Here is a 19,446-nt window from a genome sequence, read left to right on the forward strand (position 1 = left end):
CTTCCCTCGCTGGACACCTCCGCACCGACATTCCAGTTTTAAAACATTTTAACAGGTTTTTAATTGGTTTAGAAGAAATTTACTGCACCAATTTAAATAGTTTCTGAGAAACTATTCCAATAGCAGACCAAGCCAACAAATCACTTGATGAATCAGACTATTGTAGGAAAAAGTAATCCCAGGATAACTTAAGGACAAGGGAGAAAGTACATTTGACTCTAGAATTCAAAGCCATCCATATATTTGATACTAAAATAGGGATAGGAATCTGGAATTTCCTATCTGATGGATAGGAAAATAACTAATGTTTTGGGAAAAGATCTAATTTGGTGATATTAAATTTGAGTACAGATTAAAGGGGGGATGGGGGAGGGGTGGTATAGGTGGGTTTTTTTGTGTTCTTTTTTTTGTCCAAGTTCGAGGAAAATCTGATTCCCAGGTATGGAATGCTTCCATAGTAATTCTCTTTTTAAAGCAGTAAAAGGTTCTAATTTGAGATCTTAGGTTTTATCCTTGGGTTGATGCTAAACAAGTAACCTGGAAGCAAAAGGCATTTTAATGATCTCTCTTTACATAGGTTCAAAAGCTGTATATACTTTTTCTCCCTCTCTTTTTAACATGAAAATCACACAGGTCATGGCACGGCTTTGTTACTTCATACAATATCATCGTGCATTATATTATATGTAAGTAATAGTTTAATTATGTGTAGGACATAAACACTTTAATATTGTAAAACTAATAATTTACTTGGTACTTCAGAGCACTGAAGCCACTTGACTATGTCTGAAAATAAATTTTAAACTTCCTTATGTCAGTTTAGGAAACTATTTGGCACTCTCTTTTTAAGATTTGAAATCTCCAAACCACCGCCCCTAGCGCGCAAGCGTGCTGAAGGCGAACCCACGCCCGGGCAGACAGCTCCCCCTTTCTAGTAACTTCCCCGGTTCGGGGCGTCATCAGTGAGCGCCACGGGTGAGTTGGGTTGTTTCTGTTCGCCGCTTTGGGCGTGAGGCTGTGGCGTGGAGGACTTGTCTGAAACCGTGCGGTTGGAGCGAGTCAGACTCCGCCCGTCATGTCGGAGAGCGCCGAGAGCTCCGCGGGGGCTCAGGGCTCCTCTGAGTCCTCCACTCGGGGCTTTCGTGCTGGAAGCAAAAGGCATTTTAATGATCTCTCTTTACATAGGTTCAAAAGCTGTATATACTTTTTCTCCCTCTCTTTTTAACATGAAAGTCATACAGGTCATGGCACGGCTTTGTTACTTCATACAATATCATCGTGCATTATATTATATGTAAGTAATAGTTTAATTATGTGTAGGACATAAACACTTTAATATTGTAAAACTAATAATTTACTTGGTACTTCAGAGCACTGAAGCCACTTGACTATGTCTGAAAATAAATTTTAAACTTCCTTATGTCAGTTTAGGAAACTATTTGGCACTCTCTTTTTAAGATTTGAAATCTCCAAACCACCGCCCCTAGCGCGCAAGCGTGCTGAAGGCGAACCCACGCCCGGGCAGACAGCTCCCCCTTTCTAGTAACTTCCCCGGTTCGGGGCGTCATCAGTGAGCGCCACGGGTGAGTTGGGTTGTTTCTGTTCGCCGCTTTGGGCGTGAGGCTGTGGCGTGGAGGACTTGTCTGAAACCGTGCGGTTGGAGCGAGTCAGACTCCGCCCGTCATGTCGGAGAGCGCCGAGAGCTCCGCGGGGGCTCAGGGCTCCTCTGAGTCCTCCACTCGGGGCTTCGCTGCTGCCGAGCCGCGGATCATCAAAATCACGGTGAAGACTCCCAAGGAGAAAGAAGAGTTCGCTGTGCTTGAGACCAGCAGCATCCAGGAGGTGAGGGGTTGGAAGCCGTGGGTGGGGAGCGTAGCCAGGGGGAAGAGCCCTGGCCTGGGGTTTCTGCCTCCCACGCTGGAGGGTGAGGGCCCTTCGCGATGACAAAGCACCTTCTGCTTATTCGAGCTGTTCTCAGCGCTGTTGGGCGAGTATCGGGGTTGGCCCGGTCTTCTGGTAGGCCGCTGCTAACTGAGGCTATCGGGAGTGGTGAAGAAATCTGCGTTGTTTCCTCTACGGCTTCTCCCTGTTGCGATGCTGAGAGCCGGCCCGGAAGGTGGACGTAGCTCGTTTCGTAATTCTGAGTTGCCCTGCCGAGTTGACTCAGTCTGGCAGTAGGCGGCTTGCTGGCTAATTAGTACAACTGCAGAAAACATATGCAGTCACCTATGTGGCAGTGCTATAGGGCCAGTAATTATCTTGATCTAAAATTTGTTTTAGAAACAGTGATTAGGCTATGGTAAAGATCTCTTAATTTTAGAAAACCCATGTCTTTAGACTATATAAAATTTCCACTTCAAATAAAGCACAGCTTCTGCTGTGCTTCAGTGTACTAATGTCTGATAACTCTAAACTGTTAAGGCCTTTGTTCTAAGTTTTTACAAAAGTTAGTATCTCATTGGGTCTTTGGTTCAAGAGAAACAGTGGCACCTACTGAATCATTGACACCGTTTCCTGCAGGACTTCAGGTTTTTGTGGCCTTCTATGTGAGTATTTACCAGGGCTTAATTTATTTAGAATAGAAAACTACAAATTATAGGAAAGGTGTGGTCAAAGCATAAGGCAGTTATCTGTAAAGCCGGTCTCTCCTACTTGTGAAGCATGTAGATATTGCTATGCTACAATACTTTAAAAGGTGAAGTTGCCTGAGGGAGATTCAGATCTCACTTGATTTTCTATAAAATTTCTCTGAAATTCCATGTATACAACTTGACATCATGTTATTTTTTGGTGCAATTGGTAACTGCAAACCTCACCAAAAAACCGGTTAAATATTAAAGAGTGCAGTACAGAAATGGAGCTTTGAATCATCAGTTGCTGATGAGTCAGAGGGGAATTGCAAAACGTGTTAAAAAAACTCCGAGTGATTTTCTAGCTAGGGTGCTGGCTCTATGGATTTTACATGCTCTTCGCCACCTAGTGGCAAAATTCTTTATAATTGCGTTTTGTTTTCCATAAAACATGCTGATTCTAATTTAAGGATTGCATTTGTCCTGAAAAGCATTTGGATTGCAATATGATTAGGGACTTTAGGAATTATTAAAAAAACCCAACTAATTTAGGATGTGAATTTGTAATATATCAAACTTTAACATTTCAAATGTGAGTCCCAGTGAGGATATTGGGTTTTTCTTGCAGATGGTTGTCTTAAAAATTGAAATAGTTTTGCAAGCTAATAAAACCATATTTTTTTACTGAAAACAATAATAAAAATTTAAGCGATTAATAGATTATCTTTTTTAAAAAATTTTAATCTTTTGTAGATATCTTAAACTTTAAATATTGTCTTGGTGTCCCTTTGAGCTGATATTAACAGTTTAGATTTGCAGTTTAATCTTCCTGTGAAGTAAAACTGCTGCTGCCCCTGTGGGTCAGCCATTTGCTTTGATTCATGGACAAAGTTACAGCTAGCGCACACACAAAAAATGGCTGTTTTTCTTAAACTGTTAAAATAAGTTATTGTTAATAATAAGCATTATATAGCATAATAACAATAAATGTGATATTTCTAGAGACAACCCTGAAAATAGGTTAGCCTCAAATAAACAAATTGAGCATCTGTTCAAATGCATCTGGGATCAGCAAGTGGGGAATGTCTGTCCTACTGAGTGGGGGGGGAGAAGGCCTAAACTGGTACAACTGAACTGAAAGCTTTTATTGTGCTGTGTGTTCCTGTAGCTAATATTATGACTTAGTGACTTGTTGTTGTTTACAATAACTTCAGAATACAGCCAAAACCCTAAGACTTTTAGATAAATATTTTGGGTTATTTGGGCTAAATAATAAAGTATATTTTATGTTGCTCCATTGATGTAAGTCAGGTTTTCATCTGTTCAAAGTTGAGGAAGATTTTTCCTATGATAGAAGTCTTTAGTAACATAGGGTTTGTTATTGCTGATCCTATGTTGTGCCTCTAGGCAGTACGTAGGTTAGAATAGAAAATAACCCTCAATTACCAAACTGCTCTGGGAGGTCAGTTGATTGTGTCACCCATCTGTCTTTGTTTTCCATTGAACTCATTTGATTATGCTGAGCACAGGTTAGCTCAGTATTAGTTCAAGGACCAAATATTTGCTTTATTGACTTGGCATGATACTGAACTTGGAGGCCTACACGCTGCTCTGCACAAAGACTTCTATTCATATGGTAGGTAAAGATGAATACCTATAAGCCTGCTGATTTGAAATCCAAATACACAGGAGACTTTATCTCAGTTAGCTCTGTTTGTCTTTCATTATTTTCCTTTGTTTTATTTTGTGGGTTCTATGGGCTTGACTTAATAGTGTGTTTTGGTGAAACTAATATATGAAGGGAGAGTGAGAAGTCACATTACAGACTACTTGTGCATTACTGTATCTTCTTAGTGAATAACTTGAATTCTTTGAGTGATTTTACTTTCTTCATTTACTCTCTTTACCCTGTAGGCATTCTTAGAATGCCAACATAACAACATTGGCAACATTCAAGATGTTATTGTAATTGATTCAGAGTTACTGTCCATCAGCATGTATGCAGACTTAAAGACATCAAGGTATGAATGTTGTGAACACTATAACTCTTAGAGAATAACATAGATTACTTTACATTTTTTATTATTAGGATAACAGAGTTTGGATATAGCAAATGCATGCTATTAATTTTAATAGTCTGCAGTTAATGCAGAGAATTATTGTCAATACTATGATTATCTGAAAATTTCAGTATAATCATAGAATGGTTAGGATTAGAAGGGACCTTAGGGATCATCTAATTTCAACCCCCTTGCATCGGCAGGGACACCTTCCACTAGACCAGGTTTCTCAAAGCCCTGTCCAACCTGCCCTTGAACATTCCCAGGAAGGGGGCTTCCACAACTTCTCTGGGCAACCTTTCCAGTGTCTCACCACCCTCACACTAAATAATTTCTTCCTAACGTTTAATAAAAATCTACCCTATTTCAACTTAAAACTATTACCTCTTGTCCAATCACTACATGCCCTTGTAAAAAGTCCCTCTCGAGCTTCCCTGTAGTCCCTTCAGGTACTGGAAGGCTGCTATAAAGACTCCCTGGAGCCTTCTCTTCTCCAGGCTGAACAACCCCAACTCTCTCAGACTGTCTTCATAGCAGAGGTGCTCTAGCCCTTGGATCAGCTTCGTGGCCCTCCTCTGGACTTGCTCCAGGAGCTCCATGTCCTTCCTGTGTTGAGGGCTCCAGAACTGGACACAGTAATCCAGGTGGGGTCTCACAAGAGCAGAGTACAGGGGGAAAATCACCTTCCTCAACCTGCTGGCCATGCTTCTTTTGATGCAGCCCAGGATGCAGTTGGCTTTTTGGGCTGGAAGCGCACATTGCCAGCTCATGTTTGAGCTTTTCATCAAACAACACCTCCAGGTCCTTCTCCTCAAGGCTGTTCTCAATCTATTCTCCACCCAACCTGTATTTGTGCTTGGGATTGCCCTGACCCAGGTGCAGGACCTTGCACTTGGCCTTGTTGAGCTTCATGAGGTTGGCATGGGCCCACCTCTCAAGCCTGTCAAGGTCCCTCTGGATGGCATCCCTTCCCTCTAGCATGTCAACCACACCACGCAGCTTGGTGTTGTCAGCAAACTTGCTGAGGGTGCACTTGATCCCACTGTCCATGTCACTGACAAAGATATGAAACAGCACCGGTCCCAGTAACAACCCTTGGGGAGCACCACTTGTGACTGGTCTCCATTTGGACATTGAGCCGTTGATCGCCACTCTCTGAGTGGGACCACCCAGCCACACATCGAGTGGTCCATCCATCAAATCCATACTCTTCCATTTTTGATACCAGGATGTCGTGTGGGACGGTGTCGAAGGCTTTGCACAGGTCCAGGTCAATGACGTTGGTTGCTCTTCCTTTGTTCACTGATGCCGTGACCCCATTGTATAAGGCCACCAAATTAGTCAGGCAGGATTTGCCCTTGGTGAAGCCATGTTGGCTGTCACAAATCACCCTTTGTTTTCCATGTGCCTTAGCAGAGCCTTCAGGAGGATCTGCTCCATGATCTTGCTGGGCACAGAGGTGAGACTGACTGACCTATAGTTCCCTGGGTCTTCTTTCCTTCCCTTTTTGAAAATGGAGGTTATGTTTCTCCTTTTTTTCCAGTCTGTAATGTCTGTTTGGAAAAATTAGTGAAATCAAATTAAGTTCATATAACCATATAAAACAGATTAAATTATTTTATCTCAATTTTGATTTATCTTCGATTTATCTTCAATTTTTCTTCAGTGAGGAATATAGTTTTCAGTAGTAATAGATTATCAGCATGTAGTATATTTTAAAACTAATTATATGCATGAAAACTGTGCTTTCTGTACTATACTGAATTGTAAATAAACTTACCTACTGAACTGTATGTGTAAATATGCTTTGTGTTGGAACTGTCTTCACTGTCAAGTGGAGATCTCGTTAGGAGTTGTATTCTCTTTATTATTTTAAAATACTTATTCAAATTTTATTTATAAATCCAGTGTTTCAGATTTGTGCCTAGTTTTCACAAATTTGCCATGTTTGGCATATAAAGGTCACATGTACATGTTAAAGGGAGCATTGAGTGATTTGACAGTGGAACATCTTTCTCAACTTGTGTATGCTTTTAATATTTCTTATAATGCTTTATTTCATAAAGACTGCTTAATTTCAGTTCTTTTAACATAACCAGTTCTTCCTTCCCTGTAGTCCAGCGATTACTTAATGGTATGACCAAAAGAGGTTGAAATTAATATAGTCCAATCTGTTGTTATTTTTCAATATTGCAATCTAGCTTTTTGTCAGCACTAAAGGAACTTGAGTGCATTAATTGTTTAGCACCAAAGTTAAAGCATTGTTTTTTTCACCATCTTATGTTTCAGTGCACTGAAGCACATCATTGATACATCTGTGTCTGTTTATGGAGTCAGCCTTGTAATGTGCTCCGATTATTCAAATTTCTTTGAAATAAAGAAACCCTGTTCAGGGTTCAGCACTTAAATAATTTTATTTTTCTCAGAGTTTGGAAACAATATTAAAGGTGATTTAGAACAATGGTAACTTGCTGTTTGATAGCATAGAAACCTTTAGAAGAAAGTATATTGACTTCCCTGACAGTTGAATTAATTGATATTTTCAAGATGCATCTATCTAACCAAGGTACTTGGCAAATGTTTTCTGACTGACAGGTACAAGAAAATATGAATACCTATTTAAATAATACTCTCTAAAGTCCCTTGTTTGCAGATACTTTTATCCAGAGTGAGTTTCATTTTCATGTTTGGATATAAGGGTAGGTGTAGTGGGTTGATCCTGGCTGGTGGCCAGATGCCCACCAAACTGCTCTATCACTGTCCCTCCTAAGCTGGACAGTGGAGAGAAAATATAACAAAGGGCTTGTGGGTCAAAATAAGGACAGGGAGAGATCACTCACCAATTATCATCACAGACAAAATTACTCTACTTGGAGAAATTATTTATTACCAATCAAATTGGAGTAGGATAATGAGAAATAAAACCAAATTTTAAACCACCTTCCCCCCACCCCTTCCTTCATCCTGGGCTCAACTTCACTCCTGAATTTTCTACCTCCTACTCCCAAGTGGCATAGGGGGATGGGGAATGGGGGTTTCAGTCAGTTCATCACGCTTTGTCTCTGCCCCTCCTCCTCATGCTCGTCCCCTGCTCCAGTGTGAGGTCCCACCCATGGGAGATGGTCCTCCATGAACTTTTCCAGTGTGGGTCCTTCCCATGGGTTGCAGTTCTTCATGAACTGCTCCAGCATGGGCCCTTTCCATGGTGTGCAGTACTTCAGGAATGGACTGTTCCAGCATGGGTCCCCTGTGAGGTCACAGGTCCTGCCAGAGCCTGCTCCAACTCAGGTTCTCCACAGGATCAGGGCTTCCATCTGCTCCAGCATAGAGTCCTCCATGGGCTGCAGGTGGATATTTGCTTCACTGTGGACCTCCATGGGTTGCAGGGGGACAATCTGCTTCACCATGGTGTTGCCCATGGGCTGCAGGGAAAACCCTGCTCCAGCACCTGGAGCACCTCCTCCCACTCCTTCTTCACTGACCTTGGTGTTTGCAGTGTTGTTTCACATATTCCTCTCTCCAGCTGCAGTTGCACAGTTTGAGTTCCCTCCCTTCTCTTAAGTATGTTATCACAGAGGAACTACCACCAACACTGACTGGCTCAGCTTTGGCCAATGGTGGGTCTGTCTTGCAACCAGCTGGCATTGACTCTGGGTTTTGCACATTCCTGAACACACTTGTATATAATTGTACATATTTTCGTGTACCATTAGTTTTTAATTAAAGCTGTCTAGCTTAGATTTTCAATCTGGGAAGTCTCTCTCCTTTATTTCCTGTCTCCTTCCCTACCTGGGTGGGAGGGCAGAGGGGATCGAGAGCATTATTGTCACTGGTTTAGTTGCTGATTCTGAGTCAAATCGTGACAATGTGCTAATCTTTTATTGATGGTATCTTTGTTAGCAGTAATCAGGACACTCATTTGCAAAATATCTTAGATGGTAACCTAGGTTTTGTATGGTCTTCTGTTGTGGATGAACCATCAAACAGAATGGCTGGTTCTGTGGAAGTGTTCAAGGCCTGGTTGGATGCGGCTTTGAGCAACCTGGTCTAGTAGGAGGTGTCCCTGCCTATGTAGAGGGGGTGGAACTAGATCTTTAAGGTCCCTTCCAACCCAAACCCTTCTATGATTCACAAGTCTCGAGATTTAGTGAATGTAAGAGATGCTGATGAAGAGGCATAAGACTTTTTGCAGCTCTGTTGAGCTTTTAATGTAGATATACTTCTGTTAGACAAAAATGTGGCTCAATATTCATAAGTCATCTTATGCAGACTGGAAAGAGATCTCTTGCACATATGGATCATCCACATCCATTATTGTAGGAGTTCTTTTGTGGTCCTGATACACAGGCTGTTGTATTAATTTCTTACTGAAGTGCTGTTTGTACAGATAATCTAATTACCATTACTACATGTTAGTAGAGAAAGGGAAGTGTATATGCTTTGATACCCGCATACTGGCAATATTAGATACTTTGTGGTTAACCTCTATAAGTGTCTTGTTTCCTTAACCGTATGGATAAATAACTGCTTCTAAAAATGTGTAACAAGGTTTAGGATAAAGTAGACAATGTTAATTATACTACTGCATTAGCATTCTGAAGACAACTAAAATGTGGAAATTATGATAGTAAATGAGCTTGGGTAAATGTCATGACTCTGTTCTGGCACAATGTGGTAGTTCTTTATTCTTATGCACTTACTTTGTACCAAATTATGAAGTTTTCTGCTGGTTTTGTGTTGCAATGGAATGTGTATTTGTACTGGTTTGGGCTGGGATAGAGTTTAATTTCTTCATACTAGCTTCTATGTGACTATGTTTTAGATTTGTGCTGAAAAAAGTGTTGATAGCACAGGGATGTTTTAGATATTGCTGAACAGTGCTTACACAGAATCAAAGCCTTTTCTGCTTCTCACATTTCACAAGAAGTTGGGAGGGGACACGGCTGGGATAGCTGTCCCCAACTGACCAAAGGCTCGGCAGCAGCTTGGTTTCCCCGGGAACTCGCAGCAAAAGGGTGTGGGCTTCGGCCCTGGCCTCAACGGCTGTGGGAAGGTCCAGGGGTCAGAACCCGGTGTGCTCACCGCTATGACTTGGGTTCGATTCCTGAGGCAGGCTAGCAGGCTCGGCAGAGTCCCGATGCCAGGCTCCGCAGCAGAGGGGCATTCCATTGATAGAAATGAAATGTAGCGTTGTTTTTGCATTCTAGTGTTAGAAACATAGTGTCGGGTTTGGTTTTTATATATATATACCCTAGTGTTAGGAATATAATAGTTTGTTTGAGGTTGTCACCGTTTGACTCGGGTCCGACAACAATGCTCTTGATCCCCTCCCCCCCCCACCCAGGTAGGGAAGGAGAGAGAGAAAAAGAGAGAGACTTGGCTGGATTGAAAACTAAACTACACAGCTTTAATTAAAACACTAATGAATGATACAAGAAAATATATACAATTATATACAGATAGATTCAGGTATGGGCAAAAGCCTCTCGCCTCCCCCCACCCCAGCAACTCCCACAGCACTTCCCTGAACTGGGAAGAGTCCCGAGGAATCCTGGAGCTGCTGCTGGAGAAAGAGCAGAGTGATGAGGGTCAGCCTAAGGGTCGACGGTGATGGATGAACAGAGTCCTCCCCGGACGCCGGCCATGGACAGAAGAGAAGGGAAGAAGAAAAAGGAAGGAAGTTGTCTTCTGTGATCTCTGACCTTCCTCTGAGCTTACGTAGATATATGGAATGGAATATCTTTGGCCAATTTTGCTGTCCATCTAACTCAGCCTCCTACGGGGGGGTCACAGATCTCCCCACAGTGTCTGAGCTGAGATACCTGCACATTCCAAGGACACCAGGAGGGGTTTATGGCCCGAGAAACTGAGGGAGAGAATTGGGCTCCATCTGGGGATCCCAGCATGGAGCAGGATTTGTGGCCCAAGATAAGACCCAACAAAGCCACTTCTATATTGCTCCTCAGGGCAGGATGACACCAATAGATTTGTTAATTGGGAAGACAGCCAAGGGGGCAAGAAAGGTAAAAAGTTTACCTTAAAAGGTAAAAAGTAAACTGCTAGAATGGAATGTGTAAACAGGGGCAGGAAACTTATAGGATGATTTGAATCGTCGGATGGGCTGTAAACCCTGGAGTACCCAGCCAGTGGGGAAACAGGGGAGGGAACTTTGCATCGCAAATAGGGAATATAAACCGTTATTCACCTGACTATGGGTGTGCCTACTTGTTTAGGTCACCCATTCTTGCAAGAATGTAAATAAACTGTGCTTCGTTGAAGGATCTGTTTGGGCCTGTTCATTGGCATGACAAACGTTTCTCACACCATGCAAGAAGAGCCGGAGCAGGCCACTCTCACCCGCAAAACCCATCGCTTTTTATACCCCAGTGACCCTCTATCCAGTCAGTGTCACCGCCGCAATGCATGCTTTTACATTCTCTTTACGAACGTACTAATATTCAGAGCCAGTTAGCATCCATGAGTCTCAAGTTAGGGCAGTAACCATTAGGGGCGATTCATAACTTGTTGCTCATTCTTCCTGCCTTGTATCACATCCTTTGTTTTGCTTTGAATTGTCCTTGAGTAACAGGCCTGTTTTTGTCTGTTAGGAGAGAGAGAATGAGAGAGAAACTTTGCTGGATTGAAAACTAAGCTACACAGATTTAATTAAATACTAATGATAAAAGAAAATATATACAATTATATACAAAGGTGTTCAGGTATGTGCAAAAGCCTCTCACCTTCCCCCATGCCCAGCAACTCCCACAGCATCTCCTTAGCCGCGAACAGTCTTGAAAAGTCCCGGAGCTGCTGGAGAAAGCAGAGTTATGAGGGTCAGGAGAGCTCGAGCCTAGAGGTCAACAATGATGGATGGAATTCTCCCTGAATGCCGGCCATGGATGGAAGAGAAGGGGAGAAGAAGCAGGAAGGAAGTTGTCTTCTGTGATTTCTGACCTTCCTCTGAGCTTACATAGATATATGGAATGGAATATCTCTGGCCAGTTTTGCTGTCTGTCTAATTCAGCCTCCTACGTGGGAGGTCATAGCTTTCCCTGTAGTGTCTGAACTGGCAGAGTGAAGGTGTGACCTTGGAGTCCCAGGAGTTAGAAAAACATTCCACCATTTGGTATCATTCCAAGCTGGAACACTTTGCTACTAGTTAAAAGAAAGCTTACTGAAGGAAAAAAAAAATTAGTAAAAGGAAAAGTGGCTTCATCCTGGCTCAAACCAGCACATCAACCCATGAGTTTTCTCACTTTTACCCTTCTTCCCCATCCCACCAGGGGGGAGTGAGCGAGTGTCTGTGTGGGGTTTAGCTGCTGGCTAGGGTTAAGCTATGAAAGTATTAAGAATAATTAACTAGAAAAATGCAGAGTGGGAAGCAACTGCCTGCATAATTCCTCTGCAGAAAAGAGTCTAGAGGTTATAGCTGTTAAATGAGACAACACTGTTAAACTGATATTTTCCAACTTGTAAATTGGAATATAGCTTGCAAGATGTGGAATATATCCTTTTGTTCTAAGTATGGGTATTCATATGGAATATTGTAGCCAGTTTTGAGCCACATGCTTACAGAAAGATATGGTTGGATTTGAAAATCCAGAGAGTGGTGGGAATGGTTAGATTAGAAAACACAATCCTCAAGGAAAGATTAGCTGTACTGCACCCCTTTATTCTGAGGAGAATAGCAATCTGTTTCCCTGTCCATAGTGGACAGGACAATGAAGAACAGGATAGTGAAGCACTGAAATAGATTTCTAAGAAGAAATATATGGAGTCTCTATCACTGGGGACTTCTGAGAACAGGATGGATAAACAATGCCTGTACTGGGTTTGCATGATAAGGTTTTGGTAGCAGGGAGAGGGGGGGCTGCAGGTGCTTCTGTGAGAAGATGCCAGAAGCTTCCTCTGTGTCTGATAGATCCAATGCCAGCTGGCTGCAAGACAAACCCACCACTGGCTAAAGTTGATGGTGGTAGTGCTTCTGTGATAACATTTAAGAAGGGGGAAAAACTGCTGTGCAACAGCAACTGGAAGAGAGGAGTGAGAATATGTGAGAGAAACAATTCTGCAGACACTGAGGTGTTCTAGGTGCCGGAGCAGAGATTCCCCTGCAGCCTGTGAGGAAGACCATGGTGAAGCAGATTGTCCCCCTGCAGCCCATGGAGGTTAATGGTGGAGCAGTTATCCACCCTGTGGCCCATGGAGGACCCCATGTCAGAACAGGTGGATGTGACCTGAAGGAAGCTGTGACCCCATGGAGTTGGAGCAGGTTTTCTGGCAGGACCTGTGGCCCTGCAGGGGATCCATATTGGAGCAGTCTGTTCCTGAAGGACTGCACTCCATGGATTGGACCCGTTCTGGAGCATTTTGTGAAGAACTACAACCCATGGGAAGGACCTGTGTTGGAAAAGTTAATGGAGGGCTGTCTCCTATGGGAGGGACCCCACACTAGAGCAGAAGAGTGTGAGGAGGAAGGAGCAGCAGACAACATGTGATGAACTGACTGCAACCAACATTCCTTCTCCCCCTGTGCCACTTGGGGGGAGGAGGTAGTGAATTCAGGAGTGAGGTTGAGCCCAGGATGAAGGGAGAGGGGGTCGTGGTGATGGTGGTTTAATATTCTTATTTCTCATTATCCTACTCTGATGTAATTGGCAATAAATTAAATAGCCCAAGTTGAATCTGTTTTGCCTTTGATTGTAATTGTTGAGTGATTTCCATGTCCTTATCTTGATCCGTGAGCCCTTTGTCATATTTTCCTTTTTTTCCTGTCCAGTTGATGAGGATGATTGATAAAGCGGCTTAGTGGGAACCTGGTGGGTACCTGGTGGCTAGCCAAGGTCAACTCACCACAGTGTCTGAATAATATAGGTAAGTAATCCACTTCAGGCAGGAATGGATTAAATGGCTTCCTAGAATGCTTGCAAGTCTAAATATTATGAGTATAAAGGTTGTTTCTTTGAGAACTGGAACTAATTCTGTGTGAGCAGACTTCTAACTGACCAAATGCTACCTGCTACCCAGACACAGAGATTTCATACCTCTGTTGTGTATCAAGCTTATTTTTTGGGCACCTTTTCAATTAGGGACTCTCCTTCAGAGTATGATACAGTGGGGGTTTAATTTTTTAGCCCTACCTCTTATAAAATGTAATTATTTAATAATGTCATTGCAAGATTAATATTTGGGGTTCCTGTATGAGAGTTCACTAAGATGTTTGAAATAGGATTATTTTTTAAATCAAGTTGACCATATTACTTGGAAAATGTTAAATATTGTGAACTTCTGGAGGACTTCCTAACTGCCTAAGATCCATTCAGAAACATTTAGTCTACTGAATAGTCATGTTGAATACATTTATTTGGTTTTCTTATATTTGCCGTTTTACGTTTGTCCTGGTTTGAGCCAGGATGAAGCCAATTTTCTTTTTACTGAGTTTTTTGGTTTTGTTTTTTTTTTAACTAGCAGCAAGTTTTCTGGCTAGTGGACTGATAATGCTGGAATGTTTATGTTATGGCCGAGACATCAAGGACCCTTTGCTCTGCAGCCTCAGATGCTAAAGGAGCAGAAGAGTCGTATCTGCAACCTCCCATAGGGAGGAGTGGACTAGACAGACAGCAAATTTGGCCAGAGATATTCCATATATATATATATGCACATAAATATGTATAAAGTCAGGGATCACGGAAGTCAAGCCCCTTCCTTTTTCTTCTCCCCTTCTCTTCTGTTCATGGCTGTCATTCACGGAGGACTCCGTCTATCCATCGCTGTTGATCCCTAGGCTCGTGTGTTCCTGACCCTCATGGATGCTGGCCATGGATGGAAGAGAAGGGAAGGAGAAGCAGGAAGGAAGTTGTCTTCTGTGATCTCTGACCTTCCTCTGAGCTTACGTAGGTATATGGAATGGAATATCTCTGGCCAATTTTGCTGTCTGTCTAATTCAGCCTCCGACGGGGGGGGGGGGGTCATAGATCTCCCCATAGTGTCTGAGCTGGCAGGGCAAAGATGTGACCTTGGAGTCCCAGCAGTTACAAAAACATTCCAGCTGTTATCAGCTGAAGGAAAAAAAAAATCAGTAAAAGGAAAAGTGGCTTCATCTTGGCTCAAACCAGGACACAGGTTCGGTTGTTTTAATTAAGTTATGATTTCACAGTCGGCTAAAATATGTTCACCATGTCCTGGGCTGGAAGCACATTTAATGTAACTGTCATGAGTTGGATAAGAGAGCAGAGCCACCTAAGAAGTAATTTTTGATTGTATCGAAAGGATTACTAGTTTTGACATGTAAAAGGTAGCAGTAATAAGTCCAAGAAGAAAGGATATTGTTCCTTTCAGTGCCTGCACAAATGTGGACTCAACATAGCATGTTGTTGCATCCTCAACACGTCAGTAGTGGATGGTTTCAATGATGTGTATTTATTGCATCATGGGTACATGCCTGACTGAAATGACAGTATAGTCTTTAAATGGAAGCCAATTTTTGTTATTGCCAGCTATATAGTTAGTGTTCTAGATATGAAACACTTCAATTGTACAGAAAAATAATGACTTGATTTCCCATCTTCCTTTGGATAAAAAGAAAGTTGAGATAACTTAGTGAAGTGTTCCTACATTGTATAAAGCAAAACATATTGTGCAAGTGGATTAATATAATAAATGTGAGCAAAATTATTCTTTCTTAATTTATAAAAAAATTAACAGTTCAGTATTCAATTACATAACTAATATCAACTTCTGTTTAGTTCAAGGAAGAAATCTCTAAGCATTTCAAGTCCCACACTGATCAGCTTGTTTTGATATTTGCTGGAAAAATATTAAAAGATCAAGATACTTTGATTCAGCATGGGATTCACGATGGACTCACTGTTCACCTGGTCATCAAAACGCAGAACAGGTAACCTGACTGATGAGCAATTGTATTTTTATCTCTAAGTAGTAAAAATATTCTTAATTCCTAGTGTCATAGCTTTCTGTTAAGCAAACCTACGTTTGACTAAAATGCATTCAAAAGCAGCACAAATACTCCTGCTATTGAACAAGAGAAACAACCCAAATTATGTAATATTGTGTCCCTAGATTATTATACATAGGCATTTTGAAAGCTAATATTATCTTCTAAACAAAGCTGTTACAACCTGAAAGGAGGTTGTAGTGAGCTGGAGGTTTGTCTCTTCTCCCAAGTAATAACTGATAGGATAAGAGGAAATAGGTTAAAGTTGCACCAGGGGAGGTTTAGATTAGATATTAGAAGATACTTCTTTACTGAAAGGGTAATAAAACACTGGAATAGGCTGCCCAGGGAGGCTGTTGAATCACCAACCCTGGAGGTGTATATGTATAGATGTGTTGCTTAGGAACATGGTTTAAGCTCTGGAGTTAGGTTAATGGTTGGTAGAGTTAGGTTATGGTTGGACTTGATCATCTTAAAGGTCTTTTCCAACCAGAACAATTCTGTGATTCTGTTACTATTAAATCACTTGAATTGGCTCCTTAGTTACAGTTGGTGCAGAATAACAGTCTGAAGACAATCTGAACAATCCTTGATCTGTTTCATTCACTGCATGGTAGCGCCCATGCTTATGCCCCTGCAGTAGACAGGTGTGGTGAGCATGTGAATTGGACAAGCAGCCTTTAGCACATGTGCTAGTTTATTAAATGCATTAATTTTTTGTAAATGTTTGTAATTGTTACCATGCTCTTACAGTATTAAAGAATATAGATATTCTGATATTAGTCTTGTGATGAAATAAGACTTTAACTTAATTTTACATTAAGCTTTATTTTTCTCCTTCCCATCCCTCTGGGCCATGTGGTGCTTAGTTGCTGGCTGGCCTTAAACCACGATACCTGGATGAAGTTTTATCACAGTCAGAGATTGGTTGAGGTTGGAAGGAACCTCTGGAGGTCATCTGGTTCAACACCTCTGCTCAAGCAGGGCCACCTAGAGCCAGTTGCCTGGCACCATGTCCAGACAGCTTTTGGACATTTCCAAGGAGGGAGACTCCACAGCCTCCCTGGGCAACCTGCTCCAGTGCTCAGTCACCCTCACAGTAAAAATGTCTTTCCTTATGATCAGACAAGAGCCTCCTGTATTTCAATTTGTGCCAGTTGCCTCTGGTCCTGCCACTGGGCACCGCTGACAAGAGCCTGGCTCCATCTTCTTTGCATCCTCCCTTCAGGTATTTATATACACTGATGAGATCCCCCCCACCAGGCCTTCCCTTCCCCAAGCTAAACCATCCCAAATCTCAGCCTTTCCTCATATGACACATGCTCCAGTCCTTTCATCATTTTTGTGGCCCCTCATTGGACTCCCTCCAGTATGTCTATGTCTCTCTTGTACTGAGTAGCCCAGAATGGACACAGGACTCCAGGTGTGGCCTCACCAGTGCTCAGTAGAGGGGAAGGATCACCTCACTCGATCTGTTGGCAACACTCACCCTAATGCAGCCCAGGATTATACCATTTAGCCTTCTTTGCTACAAGGGCACATGCTAGCTCATGTTCAACCTGGTGTCCACCAGGACCCCCAGGTCCTTTTTTTGCCCAAGCTGCTTTCCAGGTGGGTGGTCCCCATCCTTTATTGGTGCCTGGGGTTGTTCCTTCCCAGGTGCAGGACTTTTTACCACTTCCCCTTGAACTTCATGAGGTTTCTGTCAGTCCATTTCTGCAGCCTGTCGAGTTCCCTCTGGATGGCACCACAACCCTTTGGCATATTGGCTACTCCTCTGATTTCTGAGTCATCAGCAAGCTTGCTGAGAGTACACTTACCCCCCCATCATCCAGCTCGTTAATGAAGACATTAAAGAGGATTTGACCCAGTATTAAACTGTGGGGTACACCACTAGTTCCTGGCCTCCAACTAGACTTCATGCCACTGTCAATCCACGTCACCATCTGTTTATCCAACCCATTGTCCAGGTTTGAGCCATATACATCAACTGTTTGTCTATGAGGATCTTCTGGGAATGTGGTGGGTTGACCCTGGCTGGATGCCCACCAAAGCCACTCTATCACTCCCTTCCTCATCTGGACAGAGGTTAACGTGTTCATCAGGACTCCTGTGTCCTTTTCCACAGAGCTGCTTTCCAGCAGGTCAACCCCTAATCTGTACTGGTGCATGGGGTTTTTTCTCCCTAGGTGCAGGACCCTACATTTGCCTTTATTGATCTTCATGAGGTTTCTCTCTGCCCAACTCTCTAGCCTGTCCAGGTCTTGCTGAACTGCAGCACAGCCTTCTGGTGTATCAGCTACTCCTCCCAGTTTGATATCTTCAGCAAACTTACTGAGGCTACACTCTGTCCTTTCATTCAGGTCATTGATGAATATGTTGAACAAGATTGGACCCAGTACTGACCCCTAGGAAACACTGCTAACTACAGGCCTCCAACTGGAGACTGTGCCTCTGACCACAATCCTCTGAGCTCTGCCATTCAGCTAGTTCTCAATCCACTTCACTGTCCATTCATTTAACCCAGACTTCCTGAATTTCCTAATGAGGATGTTATGGGAGATAGTGTTAAGAGCCTTGCTGAAGTTGAGGTAGACAATGTCCACTGCTCTTCCCTCATCCATCCAGTCATACCATCATAGAAGGCTATCAAATTAGTCAAGCATGATTTTCCCTTGGTGAATCCATGCTGACTACTCCTGATAACCTTTTTCTCCACATGCTTAGAGATTACATCTATGAGCTGTTCCATCACCTTTCCAGGAATGGAGGTGAGGCTGACTGGCCTGTAGTTTCCTGGGTCATCCTTGCCCTTTTTGAAGAATGGAGTGACACTGGCCTTCCTCCAGTCCTCAGGCACTTCTCCTGTTGTCCATGACCTTTCAAAGATGACGGAGAGTGGCCCAGCCATAACATCTGCCAGCTCCCTCAACACTCGTGGGTGCATCCTATTGGGGCTCATGGATTTGTGGGTGTCCAGTTTGCCTAAGTTATCTCTAATCCGATCCTTCTTGACCAAAGGAGTGTCTTCCTTTCTCTAGACTTTCTCTCTTACCTCCAGGGTCTGGGATTCCTGAGGGCTACCCTTAGCAGTGAAGACTGAAGCAAAGAAGGTATTCAGTAATTCCACTTTGTCTGTATCCTCTGTCACCAGGGTACCCACCTCATTCAGCTTGGACAATGTTTTTGTATTCCTCACAGGTTACCCATCCTTGCTTCCACTGTCTGTCTACTTCCTGCTTGAGTTTGACCAGAAAGACATCTAGAGATAATAGTTTATTTTAAGAAATAATAAAAATGTAAATTAAGATTCTCAAGTATTATACTGTTCCCGTATTAAATGTCATCATTCCATTATATTAAATGCCAGACCTTGTGTACTAGGTCTGGCTCAGATAGTTTTACTTTTTTCATAGCAGCCTGTATGGTGCTTTGGATTTTTAACAGTGTTGATATCACACTGATGTTTTAGCTATTGCTGAACAGTGCTTGCACAGCATCAAGACCTTTTCTCTTTCTCGCACTGTGCCTGCTCCTTCCCCCCCTCCCAGTGAATGGGCTAGAGTTGGGATGGGGACACAGCTGAGCAATACAACTGGGGAGGATCTTTTCCAAAGTAACTTGCTCAGAGACTGGCTGGACATAGATCTGCTGGTGGGAGGTGGTGAGCAATTGTTTTTGCATCACTTTTCTGTTTGTTTTTGGGGGGGGGATTTGTTTTTTCCCCCTTCTCTTATTAAACTGTCTGTCATGGTTCCTGGTCTCTCTCCTGGCTGGCTCGCCATTAATGTTGTGGTTTGGGACAACACGACAACAAAAGAAACAGCCCCATGGCCGCTCACTCAACTCCCTCTCCCCCCCC

The 19,446-nt window shown here is 42.8% G+C and overlaps 1 protein-coding gene across 1 annotated transcript in view; it reads left to right on the forward strand.

Annotated features, from left to right (window-relative positions):
* The first annotated feature begins 1,558 nt into the window (after window positions 1-1,558).
* Window positions 1,559-19,446, forward strand: part of LOC104397783 (ubiquilin-1-like) — a 33,353-nt gene continuing 15,465 nt past the window's right edge. Inside the window, exons 1-2 of the mRNA XM_010007792.1 lie at window positions 1,559-1,842; window positions 15,376-15,527. Of these exons, the coding sequence (XP_010006094.1) occupies window positions 1,684-1,842; window positions 15,376-15,527 (311 nt within the window). The 5' untranslated portion in view covers window positions 1,559-1,683. The remainder of the gene's footprint in view (window positions 1,843-15,375; window positions 15,528-19,446) is intronic.

This window comes from Chaetura pelagica, unplaced genomic scaffold, assembly GCF_000747805.2.
Source record: "Chaetura pelagica isolate M959 unplaced genomic scaffold, ChaPel_1.0 scaffold892, whole genome shotgun sequence".
Classification (NCBI taxonomy): Eukaryota; Metazoa; Chordata; class Aves; order Apodiformes; family Apodidae; genus Chaetura; species Chaetura pelagica.